At 35.4% G+C, this 22020-nt stretch overlaps 1 protein-coding gene across 2 annotated transcripts in view; it reads right to left on the minus strand.

Annotated features, from left to right (window-relative positions):
- Positions 1-645: 645 nt before the first annotated feature.
- The window catches only part of SAMTOR (S-adenosylmethionine sensor upstream of mTORC1), a 32335-nt gene continuing 10960 nt past the window's right edge, over positions 646-22020 (minus strand). For both annotated transcript variants that reach the window (XM_079303584.1, XM_079303585.1), the window contains exons 2-5: positions 20466-20607; positions 11761-11934; positions 8293-8407; positions 646-3914 (exon numbers count right to left, since the gene is read on the minus strand). In XM_079303584.1, coding sequence (XP_079159710.1) covers positions 3285-3914; positions 8293-8407; positions 11761-11934; positions 20466-20607 — 1061 coding nt within the window. In that variant the 3' untranslated portion in view covers positions 646-3284. The remainder of the gene's footprint in view (positions 3915-8292; positions 8408-11760; positions 11935-20465; positions 20608-22020) is intronic.

Consider the following 22020-nt stretch of genomic DNA (forward strand, 5'->3'; position numbering starts at 1 on the left):
GATTACGCTTGTAAAGCAAGTCAGGCAGTCTTCCTGAAGCAGAAGAAGGCAGAAAGGATATACAAAAAGCAACACTGAACACATCTGTGAAATGCTATTTAGTCATCTTCACTCTCATTTAAGAGACCAGAACATGGCAGGCAGGCTGTGCAGGGCTAGGGACACACTTCAGTTCTACTGATAACCAGTCTTCCTACAACTCATATCTGAGCAGGAGACTTATTTTTCAGTTTCCCGCTGCCATCCTTTTCCCAACACCTTCAGTATTCAGAACCACAATGTAGAAAAATACAATAATGATATCAAAGAGACAATATACACTAGGCATTGTAAAAGTATTTCAGTGAGATAGAGAAGAAATCAAGAACATGTAGAGATGGATAAGAGAAAGTGCATTAGAAAGTGGCCACATCTAAGTGGGCAGGCAAAGCAACATGGAGGAACTTAAAAAACCCTTCTGAAAAGCAAAGGCCACAACTGAGAAGTGGAAACTGAAACTGAAGTACCAAATTTAACATCATTATGAGTTATAAAATCAACTCAAGACAACTATCTCCTTGGGAATCAAGAAAATAGCTTTGCATTGATTTCACTGGATTTCAGCATAAACAGATTACACAGAAAGAAAATAATACAACAGCTCTACCCCAAAGAAATTTTAAAAAATGTTTTCGGTTTTTCAGATTTTTTTTAATAAATGTGCTTTGTTCACAAAAGTAGTGACATAAAAGACAACAGAGATGCCAATACATGTTTTCTTCCTTTTCTTCTCCGGCACCTTAAGAATGAAACATCTTGCACAGTCATAATTTTCAAATATTTCATAACCTAGAAATAATATTCTTGCACCAAAGCCAAATATACAACAACTCCTGATATCATCACTTTATTATTAAGGGAGATGTAAGTATTTATGTAAATCACACTTTCCTCTGCCACCACAAGCTACTGTCCCTTGTGAAAAAAACAATACAAACCAAACCAAACGAGAAAAAAACCCCACGAAATAACCAATAAACCCACTTTGGGCATTTAGAATGATCAGCAAGAAAACCAAACTTATGAATCTCACAGTGTTGTTACCAACCTCCCAGAATGAATTAAACTTTAAATCTCAATATTTAAGCTATTTTGAGGGATAAATCTTGACCTGAATTGCATTTCTTTGTGCATGAATCACAAACCAATTCACAGTAATCAATGCCAACATGTTTGATGGTGTACTAGTTTTTAAAATGACTATCAGTTTAAGTATTAGGCATACTTTGAAGAATGCACATATTAACCTCCTATAAACACCTGATTTTACAGCAGCAATATTTTAACATGAGCACTGCTGAAAGCAGTGGCTAATTGGGAAGAAAGGCTTTCAATACTGACTTAAAGCCAATTTTGAAGCCTTTGTGTATTTCATTAGAGAAGTATTCTCTGTAACAAAAATTATCAATTGAACCATCACTCTTGTTGTCTAACCTTAATTTTTTTTTTTCTTTTCTTACATCAGAATTTAATTGTTTGGTTTGCATAACCCTATCATTCAGATTGAATAACAAATTTGAATTAAGTATGTGGGAATGCTTTAAATTCAAGAAGAAACACACAAAAAAGCTTATGGTAAAGAATACAGCACCACAGTCCAGATCACATTTGAGTGTAAACTCAATGCAATATAACCAATGCAATTACTCTAGGAAATACTATAAAAGAAAAACAGGTAGTTCAAACTGTGACACATTCAGTGCAAAACTTCAGTGGAAGGAGTAAGTTTCATTTTTGTAGCAATCACTGTAAAATCCTACAACTTCAATTTATCTAGCAACTTTCATATTGTAAATACAACATGGAGATTTAATATGGATAAATGTATTTCATCATAATCACCTGCGAAACTGTATTAATATTTTTTTACCAATTTTTAGAAGTCAGAAATAAATCATGATCTGGCACCTAGTTCAAATAATTTACTACTAGGCACTTACATATAGATTTAAGAGACTAATATCCAAATCTGAAAATTCTGGCCATTATTTTTAAATGAAAGAAAATCTAAGCTAAACTAATAATGAATCCTCTTTTATAAACCGCTGAACAGAATTGATTTTTTTCCTGCAAAAACTCTTAAGATTCATTGCACAAATTAAAAACTTAATAGATATTTCATTTCCTTACAGTGCTGACCAGTTTTCAGCCAGCTATGGAATTTTCATTTAACTGGAGATTTTTTGGGTCCTAATAAGCAAAGAAAAAGCATGTTTAACTTCATTTCTGTGGTCTGAATTACATGGCTTTATGCAAATATGTGTATCCTTGAAAAACTTGTACAGTTACGTTCCTTCTCACAAAATCAGTTTGTAGTCACTGGCTGACTTAGAAGTTCTACAAATAAGAACAATTCAAGAAAAAGTTGTTTCTTTTTAAATTGTATAAATAATTTACTTTAAAACATGACAAACCCCACCCTATCCCCCAAAAAAACACAACTGGAAGAGAATACAGAACACCATAGTTGGGGAAATACTGATATATGTTAGTGCTTATATACTCATAAAACTGCAAAACATATTCCAGCTTTGAAGTGAAACATAATTGTCTAAACGTACCATACTCCTCCGGGGGAAAAGCCTCTTCAGAAATTGCTAGTTATGCAATGAAATTACACAGTATGTACAACTATGGATGAATATATTCCAGTGTTTTGGTGTTACATCAAGAGGGCTGCAATAAACATAAAATCAAATGTGCAAGCATTATAGTTTCTCCAGCCCAGGCTTAACCAGAGTGAAACAAATTTTGGAAGAAAAAAGTTTTGTTCCATAATTAAGAAGGGACATTTGTAACCAAGTGTCTTAACCTATCTGCACATTTTAATTAAAGTGCAAATTATTTCTTCCTACATATACTTCCCAGAAGCCCACCAACTCCAGTGCCTTAAGCTCAACCACATTGAGTTAAAATACTGAAACAACATTTAACAAATTAAATAGAATTCACACTTCACAGCACTAAAGAAAAGAATGGTACCTTTCTGGAAAAAAAAAATAGCGATACAAATCTAAAGAAAGTAACAGTAATTTATGCTATGACATGAGTCATTTGCATAAAACTTGTATTTTTTCACTTTCATACAAGAATAAATTTTAAAATTCAAAAGTAGAAAAAAATAGCAAACTCTGTAAACCTTTGCATTTTCTTTATGCAAACCGTTTTTCTGTGTTGAGCCCATGTTAGTATAGCAAAATTAGTTAAGCAAGAGGTTTCACTGAAAGGGCATTTCAACAACTACATTAACTTAGAAGCAATATAGGATCTTCTAGCTCATAGAAAGGAATAGAACTAGACTGGCTTTCTCCAGAGTCTGAGTCATAGGGAGCATCAGGCAGCTCCATGAAACCGTAAGCTAGCTGTTCATCTTCTGTGTCTGACCGAACATAGCAGGCAGTGCTGGAATACTCCTCATCCTCTATACTGTTGAAATCCTGTGGGATATACAACATTCCTGGGTAATTCCTGCTAACTAAGTCACTTGTTGTTTGCAGGGAAGTTTTCCTAAATGCCATCAGGTGCATGTGTGAAAACTTGGAATACTTGAAGCGTTTAAAACCCAAGGACTCTATGGCAATTTTCCAGCTTTTCATCATCATAGCCCGGCGATTCTGGTGAGATGAATCAGGAGTTATTACGAGCAATAAGCCATTTAATACGAGAAGTTCATGTGCCTTCTTGCAGCATATCCATCGTTGATAGGGTGATGGAAAGTAAGAAAGAAGGAGTGAGAAAACGACAACATGGAACAGTTCTCCAGGTAGAGAATCAATGGGATTTTTCAGTTGTTTAAGAAAGGCATCTATAGCATCTTGTGCCAGTTGAAGAGGTTGCTGAATTTGAAGATTTAGGAAGTCACATTTGTACACGCTCTGGTGGAATGACAAACACAGAAAACCAAACATCAAGGTTAGTTTAAAGAGCAAATACAAGCAAAATCCACAGAAAAATCAATGATTCCCTTTAAGAAATGTCAAGCCTATTGAACATTCCTATTGCTATTAAATCAATCTAAAAGAAAAAATTAACATATATGCAAAATTTTAGATGTGAAGTGTTTTACTAGAGATTTAATATCTGAGAACAGTTAATTTAAAAATACTTATCTCCAAAGAAAAAAGTATTGAATCAACTATCTCACAAATTATTTAAGAACTCAGAACATTGCAGGTGCTGAAAGCCTTTTATAGGTTTTTATAAACCTGAAGTAAGTAATGGGAAGCTAAACTTGATACCTCAGAATTTCTACCAGTTCTTTAAAAATAATCAAAAACACTCAGTAGTTTGGTCACTTGGAAAAAAAGCGTCATTTTTTACTGGTAAAGACACAAGAAATAACAAGGCAATATGGATTCTGAAGTTACAATACTGATTTTCAGCAGTGATGGGGCAGTTACAAAGTAAGCTAAGGACTACAAATCATCTGTTAATCATTTGTGCACTCAAGCTGTTGAAGACTAGAAATGACACACTATAAATGACAATGCAACATACAGAAAAATAAATTCTTAATATCCTTAATTACAAAACATTCAAAAACAAAATGCATGCACTTTAGTGAACTTAAGTTTTGACACTTCATCAAAACCCTCGATTGACTTTTAATAAAAAAAAGTAGTAGGATATAATGTTGCTATCTGATAGCAACAAAAATTGTTCTTAATGCCTAAAGAACGTGCAGTGAATGAGAGATACTAAACAGGTAGGCAAATATGAAAGCAGACACAAAACATTCTGTGGAACACACCTGAATGGTGTGTTCCATTTTTATATCATGAAAGCAGTAACAGTAGAAAAATAGTAGAAAAAGTGTGTTTTATGAAGCAATATTCAAAAAAGATTACTAGAACACTTTTGCAAGGGTGTTAATAAAGGAACCCATATCCACAATTGTTTTCAAGTAGAAAATAATGCTATTTCTGTTCATATAAAATCACATTCTCTTCCAAGAGTAGCAGAAAATTACAAAAAGTAATCAATGCTCAAAAAACCACTGATTTATTTTCGTTAGCTTTAATCTTGGCCTTCAATATGCTAAGACCCAGAAAAAGATTTTCATTATGTGACTATAACCAAGAAATATTAATTACAACTATTATACCTGTAGGGCTATATTCTGTTTCCCTGCAATATTGAGAACAGGAAATTACAGCAGCAATTTCATTATATCCTCTAGTAAGTTTTAAAAGAATGAAGCAGTTTGAAAACTGATTGTTCAGAGTGACGTGCTAACTTTACTTAGAACGTCAAAACTTCAAAAGTTAAAAAGTTAGTGGTCACACAAAGTTGAAAAATCCAATTTAGACTGCAAGTGTTTCTGAGTAGTGAAGAAGTGAAGATTAGTAATGCAGAAATAATGTAAAAGACAATTTCAGAACTAAGGTAGTATGTTTCAAGTGGAATCTGTAATCAGCTTTAGGACAAAAAATGCTGCTAAATTGGAATTTGCTACTAAACTTTTGATATTCAAGTCTTGAACTAATGTTTAAGTCCTCAGAGACACTGGTTACATCTCAGTTACATCTCAGTGCATCCACAGACATTCAGAACACAGTCCTACTTATGTGAATAATTTGCACAGATAGTTCACAGAAGTATCGAGATATATATTCTAATTTTAAACTCCAGTACCCTTCCAGCCTTATTTTTTGTCTCAGACTATATTTACTCCAATACAACATCTGCTGCACACTCCAGTCTCACTTTCCATCCTCCTAGCTAGTGTGCTTTACACCAGGACAGTGGAAGTGAGTGCATGCTGCCTAACTAAAGAAAATATTAATCTTTTCTTGTAAGGAGTTTCCCTCTCTCTCAAAACCCTTCAATGGAAATATATTTCCATATTCCAGTTTGTATTCTCTGTATGTGAAATACAGGTTCTAAAAATTTTGAAGATATTTATCCTTCAGTTACATAACTAGTATTTCTATTCCTTTCCTTGTCTTTCCACAATTGCATCATTCTTATTCCTCCAAATAAACTGAAGTACCACTCAACTACTTAGTCTATAGCCAAAGCATGTCTATATGAAGGTGAATAATCTTTTTTTTTACTAAAGAAAGAACTATTTAACCCTCTAATCAAAATTATTTAAGAAAGTGGCTTTGCAAGAAGTCTCTGTGCTTCCATTTGTTCTAAAAGGTACTTTAGTATCTTACTTAAGAAATCTGCTAAATCAGAAAATTTTACCAGTTTATTTTATTTTCAGCTTTTACCACAACTTACCAAGATAAATTTTTCAAGTCAGGAGATGACATTAACTACCATAATAAAACTCTGGCCATTGTTCTGAAAACCTTAAATCAGCCCAGGCAACTGCTGGCCTAAAGATAAATTTATTCAGAAGGTTATGGTGCTGATACAGCTCAAAGTAGAGACATCTTCAGTACATCAGGGCTCATTAATTCTGTTTTGGAGGTAGGACTCAGCTTACTCTAGCAGATGCATTTGACTGCTCAAACTGTACTCCCTGTCCCTCCAAGAACACTTGCTAGCCAGGCTTCAAGGTGCCCTAAACAAGCCAAAGCATCCAAGAGAATCAAAGAAGGTGGAGAGCCTGAGACAGCCTCAGAGTAGGCATGTGTGTATCCACATGTACATTAACACTCTGGGAAGCTCCTACCATGAAGCTGTGGTACTAACCACGTCAGATAACCAGAAATCAAATGTCTGATTATTCCTTTCTACTGGGAGAGAATCTAAAGAACTGGTTAGTAGATAGAAATTGTTTTTGCCCCTCCATTAAATCCACAGAAGTTACTTTTTCAGGACTTTTCACAATAAAGGTTTTGGTCACTGTATATTTAAATTGATTTTCATGAGAACAAATGTAACTTTCTTATGAAAGCTGAACAACAGATTAGTAGATAGAAAAATATTAACTAGGCATTCCCAAAAATTAACGTTTAAGTTCAACTCAGGTACCTAGGCTGCCATTATAACTACTGGAGAATTAGTGAATACAGAACACAATTCATATCATCAAACAGCAGATATTTAGGTTTAACTATTTTTAATAGATATTAGCTGACTGTAATTAGAACTTAGAACCTGAGATGTAGACACTGAGGATCTATAGATCATAGCTAGAAATTAATTTGCCATTTTAAATGCCACAGGCTGCTATTTAAGTAGCATGTATCTTTTTTACCTCCTGTATGATGCCCAACACAGTCCTACAGCCTCCAAACTGGTGCAATGCAATCATGATGCTTGTGTTTCATATTAGGCAAGACAAAATCTACTCAAAGTTTGTATTTTAGATGGAACAAACACTGAATTGCTTTTGAAAGCAATTTATCAGACTTGAATTTTTAAAGAATATCTTTCAGTATCTCTCATTATATATTCAAAAATACAAATGAGGTGCTAATGGACTAAACACAGTAATAACAACAAAATACCAGGCATTTAGCATGTCATTCACACTGCAGCAAATAACAGAACATTACTTTCCAGTCAACTGTATTATTTCACCTGTACACTTCTTTTTACCTCTCTGCTTCTAAAGAGGGTTACCTTAGGCCACAGATTTTAATAGAGACTGATTTTTAACTGTAAGTAGTCAAGGTGTGTATAGTCAAAGGCTCTTCTGTTTTCTGTCAGAAATGTATTTCTGTGTCTTTAAAAAAAATTATTCCATTTTATTCTCTTGTGTGGTTGATAAATGCAATTACTGTTGACAGAAGCTGGGTGAAGGGCAAAAGACAAAGATTGTATGATTACACCAGAATTAAGGCATTTGAGAACCTTACTGCCTGGAGAAAATGAAGCAGTTTACCCCAAATATGCAGATAGATTTGTCCTCTGGACTTTGGAAGCTCAAAAGTATTTCTGCTTTTTACTCAGCAGTAAATAGAAATGCTCCCTGCTCCCTTATAGCACACTCTGATTACTAAACTTCCGCAGAAAAACCTCACCAAATACAGTCACTGATCATTTCCTTCTGTCAGTGAATGCAGCTTCTGAGAGGTTCTTGCCTAAGCATAAGCCTACTTTATCATTATTTATACCTTTTAAGATGCAAGGACTCATCTGAAATACCATTAATAGATGGTTATTAAAATTTTCCAATTACAAGATTAGTAACACTGTTATAAAGGCATGGCTCTAGGAAAAAAATAGTATTTTTAAAAGAAAACAGATATTTAGAAAGCATGTAAGTATTAAATGTACTTTTTTACAGTAATTTTGAGGCATTCCACAAATCTGACAATCAAGTTTATATCAAATACAGCAAACATTACATACCTCAACAGCTGGAACAATGTCTATGCCAACTGTCAGAAATTCTTCAAACTTCAGAAATGGATTAAAGCAGCTACCCACATCAAGTAATCTGATCTTTCCCAAGGAGTGAAGGAACCTAAGAAGCAGCAAGAATTAAGTTTTATCAAATGTAACTTTAAAAGCTGTATTCTGAGTCACAATTTCAGGTAACTTAAGCAAAAGATTCTCACAGAACACCACAGTAATGACTAACAGAAGTGAATGCCTTACTTCAATTGATATGTAAAGAACCAAGCTCCATCAAGAAAAGCAGATGGTCCTCAAGCAGAAGAGTTTTGTTCAGAGCAGCTCTAATACTATTAACTTGTGCACTTGTTGTAAGTAAATAAAATGGCAAATTGTACACTAGACAGGCTTTCTCATATTGTTTTGTGTTTCTCACTTAACTTTTTGTAGTATTTTGAAGTCCCACTAGAGACCCGAGTTAAAATTTCATCAGTTGAAAAGAGAAACAGAGAATAACTATATTAACTGCATAATTTACAGGGCTGCAATCTAAAAAAATTGCATAATGATTTGTAACATTTTAGAATATCCAAGATCCATTAGTGGAGGCAAACAAAGTCACAGCTTTCACAGAGATGCAAATGCTAATAACTTTCCAGAAAGAAATTGGTTTTTTGCTTCAAGTTTCTGTAGCCAAAACCAATTGGCCTCTCCACAATATAACTTGTCTTGTTTCTGGGAAAGGCTCAGCCCGAGAGACAGATAACTGCAAAAACTTTCAGGAACAGAGATGCAGGGCCAATGGAGTAAAACCAAGCCATGGCTCTACTCATAAGAAAGCAGAAAGGAAAAAAAAAGCCTCCAAGCAGCAGTAAGAGAGCAGGGATATCTGGGCTCCTTCTAGAAGTAACCTACCAGAAAGAGGATGTTGGAATAGCAAGAGAAAAATATCTTGCTACATTTGGCAAAATAATAATGGTAAGTTTAAGCATTTTGCTTCTACATGGAACAGAAGATATTTGAGAGCACACTTCTCTCAAAACACCACTATGACCAAGGCATATAGTGCAACAATTACCTTTAAGTTAAAGCTGCAAACATGACCAAGCTACCCTGTAAGTCAATCAGTACTGAGATTTCAGAATGAAGATGAAAGCAACAATTTTTACAGATTTGAAACAGAAATTTGCATACTGAGTAGGCAGATGCTAGTAGCCATAAATCACAAACAGGGACTGAAGTCAAGTAGTGCCTTTTCTCACATAAGGGTAGCTTGAGGTTTCTCAGACCACCATTGCTAGACCTTGTCTAGCAATTGGAGACACCAATGGCAGATCCTTCCTCATTCAAACACAAAAATGTATGCCTGTATGTATGCTTGCATTCTATGTGAGAATCCAATATGGTAACAACAAATCAATGGGCACATGGGACTACAGGAAGCATAACAAGAGGAAACAGGACACTATAGTGCAGAGAAAACTTCCCATAAAAAAAAGAGAGCCTCTAGAGATCTAAACTTGTTCCCTTTAAAGTGTTCATTCAATGAAATACTTGTACGGATTAAAATTAAGCAGCAAATCCCAGAAGCCTCTGATTTACAGGACAGCCACTTCACCTATGATACAGAGAAAAAAAATCACTATGATGTATTCTGTCTGCCTATTTACAAAAGCTACCTTATTTATGTATCTTTATGTATTACTTGAGAGAGGATTATATATGGGATGAACAGAATTATTGTCTTTACACCTACCAGAGTGAAACAAAGAAACACAGGCTTAGTAATACTGAGAGACAAACCCACAACTCTTACTTGTAGTGTACATGACCAGAATGGAGTGACAGTCTTTAAACACTGTGTGTAGGTTCCCCCATATCCCTTGTACCAAGTTTGAGACTTCACTACTAGATCAGTGTAGACAAGATAAAGCATTGCAGGAGAGATCTCTGCTTTGTGTAATATACAATCCATTTTCTTTCTAATAAATTCTGTAATTTCTTCTGTAAGGTGTCAATAAAGAAAATGAATTTTGATTTTTCTGGGTAGCAACTTAGACCAGTTATGCCATGTTGTTCAAGGTCTGTATGGCTACTGAAAACTAACTGTCATTTGTAGCTTACTCATGTAAATATAGTAAAATTTGCCTTTGCCAGGTATGTCTTAAGGACTGTGTATCTTTTTAAAGTTTTGAGAATGAAAATAAAAATCATCAGTACTCACTATACTAACAAATACTTTACAATAATTTATAAAAATTCTCTATTAATTCCTTTCTGTACACATTAAAACAAAAGGGAAGGCTACAAAGAAGTGGCACCAAGGAGGCAGGTGAAGTTAGCTCTGCAACAGCCACTATTAGCTGCAGAAAGTATGAAGACAGAGATCAAAGAGAGAGCAAAGAGATGCAAAGCAAGAACCAATGCTTTATCCTGACCAATGCCTCCTACTAGTAGACAGCTTTAAAGTGTATATGATCATCAAACCTATTGATTTAAACAAACATGAGAGACAAAAGACACCAGCTCCTAAGGACAAACACTCCTACTAATAACATTAGGAACACGTCATTCTTTCCTCAACTGATACTACACCTAGCTTCAAGTAAGTGCTGATCATAGCAGACATGCTACAATAAAGGCAACAATTTTCCTTACACAATTGCAGGAAGTTCTAAGAACTAATCAATAGACAATATGAAACAAATTGTGAGTATAACTTTTATAGATTCCATGGTTATGCATTAAATATTTCATTGTACCTGTAAAATATTAATATTTTCCATCACACATCAAAGAGTCCCAAACATGACCCATGTTATTTAGGAAAAAAAAAAGAGCAGGACTTCAGAAATAATGAAGTTAGTCTTGGATGCCAAAAATAAAATTCTTGCTTGAGTGAAGGTCACAAACAAAATTAAGACTGTTGTTTGGAAAATACCTCAAGGATACTACAAGTTCTGCAGAGCCAGTCATCAGAAAACTAGCACATTAAAAGTTAAGGGTTGTAATTCCAAATTGCTTTTGAAGTGTGTAATTGGAATCAAGAGTTTCTCTGCAATTATTTATGAAGAGAAAGTTTTAAGTACTCTGATATTTACATTTGGCACTTAGTACTTACATAAGCAATTGACTTTTCAACAGTGCTGAACAGCCATTAGATTCTAACTTAATTAACATCTCCCTTATTTCACCTCAAGGTTTAATATAAATTGCATTGCACACCAATGAATACTCAAGTGAAATTGCTCTAGCACTAAAATGAAGATGACCACGTTGTCATTCTCAAGCAATTTTTTTATGACATTCACCAAAATATACTCCAAGACAAACAGCTCTAGAAATTTATATATTCACATGGAAATTCCCTTTCTTAACTATTAAAAATACATCAAACTGATCTAACACGTTAAGGAGAAAAAATGTGAGAATAGATTTTAACACTTTAAAAAGGGAAAAAAAGTCAAAACAAGTAAAACTTACTCTTCTGTCATAACTTCATGATTTGCCAAGCCAAAGCTTGGCAAAGGATCTTCAATCTTGGGAGTCTGAGGAACATTTAAAGCTGGAGTGGTCTTAGAAGCAAGAAGTGCTCTTTTTTCATCTTTTTCAAGTGCTTTTCTTTTTCCACCGTTCTGAAAATATTCTCGGCATACGCTGAAAAGACAAAAATTCCCCAGGAAAATGGAATGCTCTTAGTCACTACTATAACTAAGATACATACTAGAGAGATACAAGTGCTGTCAGCTCTTAAACAAATCTTGGTTTTATTTCAACTTCGGTAAATCAGCTTGAAAAAAGATGTGATACACCCAACAACACAAAATTGAATTGTTGGGGTTTTTTTTCCCCCAAATCATGCCATAAGCCACAGCTGAGTATACAGATTCAAAATATTTTTATCTGGATAGACTTTTGAAGTAAGACAGCAGAAGTCTTGTCAGAACATTTCCCCCCATATTTACTAATTTTTCTCATAGGAACTAGAACAAAATAATCTAATCACACCTGAACAGAAATATTAGCCAGTTTAAACCAATTAATGTTACAACAGAAGTTAAACAGCACTTGCATTCTTCAATCAGTGGCCAGCATTAGTGTATAAGAAGAAAGCACCATGTTTGAGAATAACTGAATTTAATCCACAAAATGTTACTAGAAAAAGAAAAAAATTGTTGCTGTGAAATGAAAAAGCCGGACTCACCCTGCACAGTTCAGTTTTTTTAAATTAAATTTGCTATCCAAATATTTGCATGAAAATTTTAACATAAATAATACTTGTTTGAATGATGTTTTCTGAACAACTCATTTGTTTGATGCTTTCTAGAAATTCACTCCATTTTCTGCTAACAAAACTGCAGAGGTTTGAACGAAACATTCCACAAAACATAAATTCAAGTGCAGTTTAATAATATCTTATACAAAGCAGGAGCAAGTCTCTTCATCATGTAAAATGTGAAGGACAATGAAAAAAATTGTCATTGGAGTGGCACTGAGTTTCTTAGGTGGAAACATATACAAGCAGGTACTGATAGAAGTAAATTTATGCCAAGATAGGTAGGAAAGAAGCACCTTGAGCCAGAAATGTGTAATCACAGAAAGGGTCAGGTTAGAAGGTGTGGCTGTTACAGGCCCAGGGAAAAATCTTGAGGATTTTTCTAGTCTAACTTTCTCAGGCTCAGCTAGTTTTTTTTTCCCAAGCTAGAGAACTTTCTTCAATGTACATCTCTTAAAACACCCAGAATCAAGGGCAGTTTAAGTAGTGCTGCACTGACATTAAGACATGAGAGAATTCTCAACCTTGGAAGAATGGGTTCTTTTTTTTCTTAACTAATCATGTTATCAACCTTTTAATTCCCTAGGAGCTAGTATGCTACACAGCTTAACACTTCATGAGCACAGAAGAACCACTTACTTGTAAAGTGCAAATTCCTCTTGCCACTGAAAAGCCATTTCTTCTTCATTCTTGGTACTAATGCATATAAGTGTTTTTTCCATCCCTCAATCACTATCACGTCAACTGAGTTGTCATAATTCTATATTCTTCATAACAGACCTTCCTCATTTGCACTTAAGACACTACCGAAGTCAACTACAAAGAGAAGCATTCTCCTACTTCTGTATTTCCCCTGGAGGACAACTGGCCAGTGCCACAGGAAGGCCCAATAATTGATAAAATTCTTCATATCCACATCCCAGGCTCTGCATACTGGTGCAGTGCCATAGGTTACCAAAAAACCACTCCAAACAAAAAAACCCTCAGATCACACTGTACTTCATAGCCACAGAGGATTATCTTCCCTTTATGCTTTTCTGACCTCACAGTCATTCTGGCACGATTGCTACATGGTCCTGAACTCTCAGGGGACTTGTCTTTCTACTCTTTCTGTAGAAGTGACCCCCACACCTCCTGTGGGTTAACAGTGAGTACATGAGCACTCAATGCACTGGTAGTTAGCAGAGATATTGCTCTGTAAACTCTAATTTACTCCATGGTAACTTGCTGATACAAGATGTTTAACTTCACAGACATTAAAAGCCATCATTGATCACTCTGGTTTTGAGTATGTAGTTGTACAAGACTATATATTTAATAACTGTCTCAAGTAAGGAACAGAGCACCTCAATTATCTACAAAATACAATTAAGGAATCTGTTTTATAATTCAAAAAACTGTCATGGCTCCATTTTTAGCTGACAAATATTCAGTCTCTGATGACACTATTAGCTCTACACTTAACATACTTGCTTGTGAAGAATTGTGCAATGTAAATACTATCTGAGCTGATGCTACAGTTCACACAAACTGTGAAATAAATATTTCAGGTCTAAACTGTTTCAGTTTCCTAGATGAGACAGGTTAGGTTTCTGGGTGAAATATGCAGTTCATGTCTTTGCTTTAAAAAAAGAAATATAAAAACCCAAATTTTTTGTATTTCCCCAGTGAAACTTATTTTCCATATTTCAAATCTCAAAGCTCCAGCTGACTCCCCTGCTCTGTCTGCCACTTGGGCAGGATACATAAAGGAAGTCTCAGAAAAAGCCAATATGAATACATATGATTTTGTTAATACTCTTTGTTTTCAAAAAGACTAAATCCACGAGTTTTAGTAGAACATAAAATGAAAAAAAAAAAAAAAAATAAGGGGGACATTGCCAAGAAACACTATATGAAATTAAAAAACCATAACAGAATCGTTAATTAGTTCTTCTGCTCAAGTAATAATGAACTAAATTAAAGCTGATGTGGTTGATTTTTATCATGGCAAAAAGCAGTCTCTGATATTGCTTCTGTAATCAATGTCTGAGGATTTCAAGCACCCAGTTTTATTGACTCACTCCCTCCTTCTGCTTTATAATGAGGAAAAGGTGAGCTTGACTCATGTTCCTTAGAGTATTTACTTACTAAAACCTAAGATGGCTTTCAGTGAGGGTACAGATAAATAGCAAACTTCCCTTCAGAGCTGAAGGAATGTCTGGACTTTTCATCAGGGTTTCTATTCCGAAACATATCTCCTCTCCTCCTGAACTGAGGAACAAGTTTATACATGTTCACTCTCAGAGCTGCTAGTCTGAAAAAAAATATAATTGCAAATGCTTCTAGAGATTTAACCCATCTATGTCCCAACCACCAAAGTGAAGGGAGGGAGAAGTCTCAATTGCCCTTGCACATATTAATAATACTCAGAAGAGCAGTCAAGTTTCCCTGGACTAAAAATATTTCATGATTGTCATGTGCACCCAGCTTTAAGTTAAGGAAATAGAGTGTTCAGCATAAGTGAGAACACCAGGTTTCTCAATGTAAAGTATGATAATTTTTTATCAGTGTAATTATATTTTTTTAACTTCAATTTGAGAAACTTGTATATAATACATTTTTCCACTTTGATATTTGGTCTCAGTTCTAGGAGTTTGAGACATTTTCCTTTTGGGAAATGCAACTGGATCTGTAATTATACGTTTATCTTGAACTGTGGCCACCCCAAGCCAGTTTCTGGAGGCAATATTTTTTAGTGCCAGAGGATTCAAAGAAGTTGAAAATTGTCAGCAGTTATCATATGATCATTGCTTTAATTAGCCCTAGCATTCAACAAACAAAAGATGCTCTTGTCAGATCAGAATAGTCATAGAATCATAGAATATCGTGAGTTGGAAGGGATTCATCAGAGCCACTGAAGTTCAGCTCCTGGGCCTGCAGAAAACAGCCCCAAGAGTCACACCATGTGCACAAAAGTACTGTTCAAACACTTCTTGAACCCTGTCAGGCTGGTGCTGTGACCACTTCACTGAGGAGTCCGTTCTAGTGCCCCACACACTCTGGGTGGAGAACCTTTTCATAATACCCAACCTAAACCTCCCTTGACACAATTTCATGCCATTCCCCTAAAAAGGAAGGAACTGCAATGAGGTCTCTCCTCAGTCTCCTCAAAGCCCTTCAGCATCTTGGTTGCCTTCCTTTGGATGCTCTCTCATAGCTTTGCATCTTTCTTTTATTGTGACACCCAAAACTGTCCCCAGCACGGGAGGTGAGGCTGCCCCAGAGCAGGGGAGGACAATCCCCTCCCTTGTCTGGCTGTGATGCACCCCAGGACAGGGCTGGCCCTCCTGGCTGCCAGGGCACTGCTGGCTCACATTCAACTGGCCACAGACCAGGACCCCATGTCCCTTTCCTCAGCACTGCTTTCCTGTATCTCATTCCCCAGGCCACCCATACATCCAGTGTTGCCCCATCCTAAGCATAGAATTTGGCATGTGTTTTTGTTAAAATTCATATAGTTGGTGATTACCCAGCCCTCTGACTTGTTGAGGTTTCTCTGGAGAGCCTGTCTGCCTTCAAGGGAGTAACAGCTCCTCACAACTTGATATCACCAGCAAACAATGTGTTTAACAGCAAAAAATTAAGACTGTCATATGAATGTGAACATTATCCTTTCCCATTTTAAATGGCTCCCCTCCTGCTGTTTCTGCCACTTTCCTCAATTCCATTCTCCGTGCAGTGAATTCCTCCACCAATCGCATTAATTAAAAAAAAAAACTGCAAAATGGTGTTGAAGGGACTTCAACAACTCATTCATTCAATCTTCCAATTAAATAGGATCAGCTTTCCAGTTCTATCAGAGATCTGCTATTCTCAAAGATCCTCTTACAGATTACTTAGCCTTCTCTTCTTTTGACTAGACAGCTCCAGTTTCTAGAAAAGAACACCAAGGCTTTTGTGGAAAAAATAAGAAGGTTTTTGATAATTCTTTATCTTTCTTGGAGTTGAGATGCAGTTTGGTATTTTTTAAATGCAGTGGCCAAGGTGACATTTTGGCTAAGACCAATGCTAAACAAAGTCAGAGTAGTACTTTGCATATCTTGTGGACAATCTCATTAACACACTCAAGTATGATATTTGCCTCTACTGCAAAAGTATCCCATGACCACTTCATATTCAGTTTATGGCCTGCTTCAGAATCCAAATAGTTTTTTGAAAGACTGAAACAATAAATTATTCCCAGGCCTTTATATAGTAGATATTATTTAGTATACTTTATCACTGTATTAATTTTAATTCTGCTCTCAGAGTGACAGTTCCTCTCTCTCTGGTCTCATTTCCAAATTTAATAAATACACTTTAGCAGGCTGCTAATAAAAGTATTGATTAGTTATGGATACAGAGACAAACTTTGACAAATCCTACTCAGTAAACCTCATTTTTAAGATAAGCTTCTCACATCTATTCGCTGCAAATGTTTCCAAACAGTTCTGTACTCACCTGCCATTAATTTAATCAAACTGTATTTCTTTGCTCATTAAACAGTCAAAAGACTAGATCTCAATAGTGTTTTGCCATGATAATTAGAACAGATTTTATTTTTTGCTCTTTAAAAAAACAGTCAACACAAGTCTCAGCACTGATGCAAAAGCAACAGAAGGAAGCAAACCTGCTGGTCTGGCTTATTCTGTTCTAACTAGAACTAGAACAGGCTGGCATTCATTGTCCATACAAAGGTTCACCAGCCTACCTATGCCAGCAAAAATTAAAGAGTTACAACAATTATTCAGGGTAAACACCATCTTAACATGTTTTGTTTAAGTTTTGTGTTGTAATAGAAATGAAAGAGTAACAGAAGTGCTAATTTGCAAATACCACTTGCTACTTGCATTAAATTTTCTAAATATGTATAGAGAAAGGAAGGAAGAAACAGTTGAGTGCTGTCCAAGCTTTTTACATTACCACTCAGGGGATCATAAACCTGGATCTGAAAGCAGATATAGTTTTAATCCCCCTTCCCTCTCTCCATTTAACAATTCTGCAATATTTCCCTGAACCAATAAACAAAATTGGCTCTACACAACTCAGCAAACAGCTACCAGCACAGTCTATGATGTACTGCTTTCCATCTTTTACAGTTTCTAGAGTTTGAATACATGTTCCTTAAATCAACACTAATGAAGAAGTAAAACAGTAAGATTTATGTCATCTGGCTTAAGAATTATTGTCAGAATTTTTTCAGTGTCTTCAACTAAATAGCTAGAAAAACTTTTGAAAGAAAAACAAAATTGTTAGTCTTGATCCTGAGAAGTACACATAGCTTCTCTAGTGGTTATTCTACACTATCTATTTTATCAGATCCTAGGAGAATACAAGGAAAATGAAGGAAAGAAAAAAACACCACAAAGTCTTCTGTACTTTTCTTTTTCCTTTTAACTAATGGAAAAAAACACTTCTCAATTTCAGATTGCTGAAAAGGTATTCCTTCAAATTAAAGCAAAACTCTCTCCTTTCTTCAGGAGGCATACACTGATGGTTCCAAACTATTTGCAGCACTCCACTCACAAATTAAAATCATCTAATATGAAACAGTTACCTTCCTGCTGTAACATAGTAATAATAACCACTGAGCAAAAGCTTTCACTTAAGTCTCATGCAAGTTATCTTGCATGCAGTTCTGCACCCAGGCACAAGGAGGAATAACAAATGGGACCTGCCACCTGTCAGGCACACCTCTTGACCCCCGAGAAGAAACAAAAAAACTGCAGAACACGAAGTCAATCTGATATATTCTGGTATTTAGCAATCCAGGCCTTGGTATAATCTGAGAATTGAAAAGTACCCTGTCTTTCTCTACTAATGTAAAAACTCCTGATCCTTTGACTTTGCAAAGTGAAAAGCTATGTGCTTTATCTGAAGCTTTATACCAAGACAGCACATTTTAGTGTCTCTTAGAGGGTGGATTCTCTTACTAATATGAGTTTAGGCTGCAAAGCCCAAACTGGAAATTGACTTCAATGTTTCCTTTGTAAATGATACGTAACAGAAACTAAGTGGGAGCTCAAAACCTTCTATATACAAGTCATCACTGTGCACAAGAAACATTATTCTGTCCTACAGGATAACAGACAAACTTGCCACAAACTAAGGGATTACTGCTTAGATGAAATTAAAGAACACACTCTCAGTTCTACTGAAAGTGTTTCACTTATTAGTTGACAATCAAACTGTAAGAAAATATCAAGCAATGTTCCATGGAATCTGTCTGCCCTGGCTCCAGTACAACTATTTTTTTTCCCACAGATAACCTGAACTGTGGAACAGTCAGTTTCAGTTCCTTATAACTGATCTAAGAATGGTACCAAATCAGGGCAGCGTGGGAGGACAATGCTGCAAGACATTGCAGTATTAGAATTCAATAACATTCAAGAGAGTGTAATGTAGTAAAGAGAAATGTAAGTATCAGCATTTCCACAGAAGTAATGAATAGCCCAAATACAAGTAAACAACTAGCAACTGAGGAAGGCTGCAACACAGAAATAGTCAGCTGGGGATCAAAAAGGAGTGAAAGTCAGTGCCATGCCAATTACCAAAAAGCAAAACAAGCACACAAACAAAAGAACAAAACCAACAAAAAAAGCCAAATAAGACCCCAAACAAAATATCAAACCACCACCAAACAAGGCCAATAGCATAAATGAGAGTCTACTATAACCTCAGTAAAATCTGTTTTATTTATCCCTGAAAAAGCAGTTGAAATGCTCTGTCCATTTTTGGGCTTAGTTCTTTTTAACTGAGACACCTCTCCTGTAATTGGGATATAGATACACAAGGCATGTCCAGAAAGGTGTCTATAAAGAAACACTTGAATATGGCAGCTTTTTTCTAAGCTAAAGGACAAAACATTGGAAATAAAGGAATGGTTTCCAAATATTTAAGACTTTATGCTTGGGAAAAAAACCTCAGCTTTTTATTAATTGGTCCATTTCCAGAAGCCACAGAACAGCTCAAGCTGCCACCAAGATCAACTCTTTCACAGTCAATTCCCTCGTCTCTCTTTTGTTTTATGGGCTCAAGAGAATTTAAATTTAACAATACCACATCTACTGTTCTTCACTCAGCACTTTGCAACACTCACCTGCAGGACCTATAAACGGGCAAACACGATTACTTTTTGGTTTTCTGAAGTCATTCTCTTCCAAACAGCAAGACCATTGATACACCCTCTTCCCATTCAAATCTCAACAGCATTTTGTTTTATCCTGCTGTACAGATTCCATAGTATGTCTTGGATGCCAGCTGTATGCAGGAATTCTGAATAACCAACATTTCTCCTCTTTTTACTATTTATTTTCCTCAGGGACTGAAATAGTTTGGCTTCCCATTTCACGACTTTTGTGCGTTCACATATTGCAACAAAAACTAAATGTTCATGAGTAACAGAATTTTAGAGTATTAAATACATTTAAAACAAGTTTCACAGGGGTAAAGTCTGTCACAGGAGATTAAGAATTGAAAATTAAGCACCAGAGATCTGCATTTAAAGATCAAACACTATTATATGTACAAGTCAAACCAAACCCCTGAAAATTAAACTTGAGTTACACTCACTGCATTTATTCAGCTTAGGTTCAAAAGCATGGAAAATTACTTCATACATTTATTTGCAAGCAGCTTCAGCATTTGAGAAAAAAAAAATTGTTGAAAATACTTCAAAAAAAGATCACCTAATAACAAAACACTTCATAATCTATTCCCTTACTAAGCTGGAACACTAAGAAGGTATTTTTTTAAAAAGCAATAAATTATTAATATGCTGTAGGACAAATATTAAATATTGGCAAAAAGTAAAAAAAATAAAATTAAGCTTTATATTATAAATAATTGCAAGCAAAAGCATGCAACTGTGTGTTTCCAATACACTATTTACCTGCAACACCATTCAATTCGGCCTTCACCTTCACAAGTTTTTGCCCAGTGATTATCTGCAAGGTTTTTCATTGCCACAGCATATTCACACAAAGTTTCTTCATCCTCACAGTGCTCACGCCAGATCTTATCGAAGTCTCCCACTAAACAAAACAAAACAAAAAAATTCCACATCAGATACAAAGTCTCTCATTATCTCCATGGCAAAATCCCCATCCAGTAAAAAGTTACATAATGCACCAAGAGATTACATTACGTGCACATAACAAAAACAAGTTCACCTTTCTCTAGTCATAAACACAAAATTCCAAGTTTTGGGACAGGAAGGGGCTGTCAGGTACTTGAGAAATTAGAAATATCAGTACACAGATTTTGTTCCATTTGTTCTGTGAAATTAAAGTCCCTGGGAACTTGCTTGCAGGTTTCTGTGCATGAGCATTAACATGAAAAAACATTTTAGAAATCAAAGATTTAAAGGTTTCTACTAGCATTCACATCCATGGCAAATACTGTGATGACATTACGTGAAAAAGCCATGAAAGTTAACCCTACAATATAAATTTCTTTTGGGTATACTGAAAAAGAAAAAGGAATTCAAACTCTCATTGATTGCTGTCTAATCTAGCCAGGCCTAGTAAATTAGCTTCTAGGGATAGTACTGAAGAATCAAACCAACTATGATCAGAAAATCTCAGACAAACTCCTCTGCTGATCTCCAGGGACAGATTTATTTCCATGCTCCTCACCTCGCTGAAAAGAAGTTTTGCAGGTTAAATTCTGGCACTTCCAAGTAATTAAACATGATGATTTTCCTTCTTTGCTCCTAAGTATCCACTTCTCCTAGCTTGCTTTACATAACGTACTGCTAAACAAAAACAAGATAAATGCTAGTCATGGCTAGCCCCAATTCCTATACAGCATGCAAACCCTTGGTGTACCTTCCAAAGGATATTTCTGCCCAAAGAAAGATGCTTAACTGTTATGGTGTTCACTAATTTCTTTTGTGTTTTTTAATCACAAATGTATGCACATATCTAGCATATATGACAATCTGACAATCTGCAGAATAAAAAGTACGTACTGATTTTTAACTTACAAGCTAATACAGTTAAATATTACTTTACAAGAACATAGCTATATTTTAAGCTTTAACTTGGACAAACAACCTTTCACAATATGGTTTCATCTTGTAGCAATATAAGAAGGAAATACTTTATAAGTTTATCAACCATAAGCTAGCAATTAATGTCTGTTAAAGCCTGAAAGTAGCTTACAGTGACTTGTCCTCACACCAGTAAGATTTCTGTTTCTAACACACTTATGGTGATTTCTTTGCAGTAAATCAAGGATCTTTTCCAGTGACAACCTTTTTATTTTTTCCCTCCTGTGCAAAGCAGCAACAATCCTCACCTCATTTGTCTTCCACTCACAGAAAGACTGGCCCTGATGGACATCTATAGGATGTATACTTAAAAGATTTTAATCAACCATCCAGATTATTCCCTACTTAGGTTTGGTTTAGGGATGTCATAGCAATTTTCAGAAATAAGCATCTA

Source organism: Erithacus rubecula (assembly GCF_903797595.1).
Source record: "Erithacus rubecula genome assembly, chromosome: 4".
Classification (NCBI taxonomy): domain Eukaryota; kingdom Metazoa; phylum Chordata; class Aves; order Passeriformes; family Muscicapidae; genus Erithacus; species Erithacus rubecula.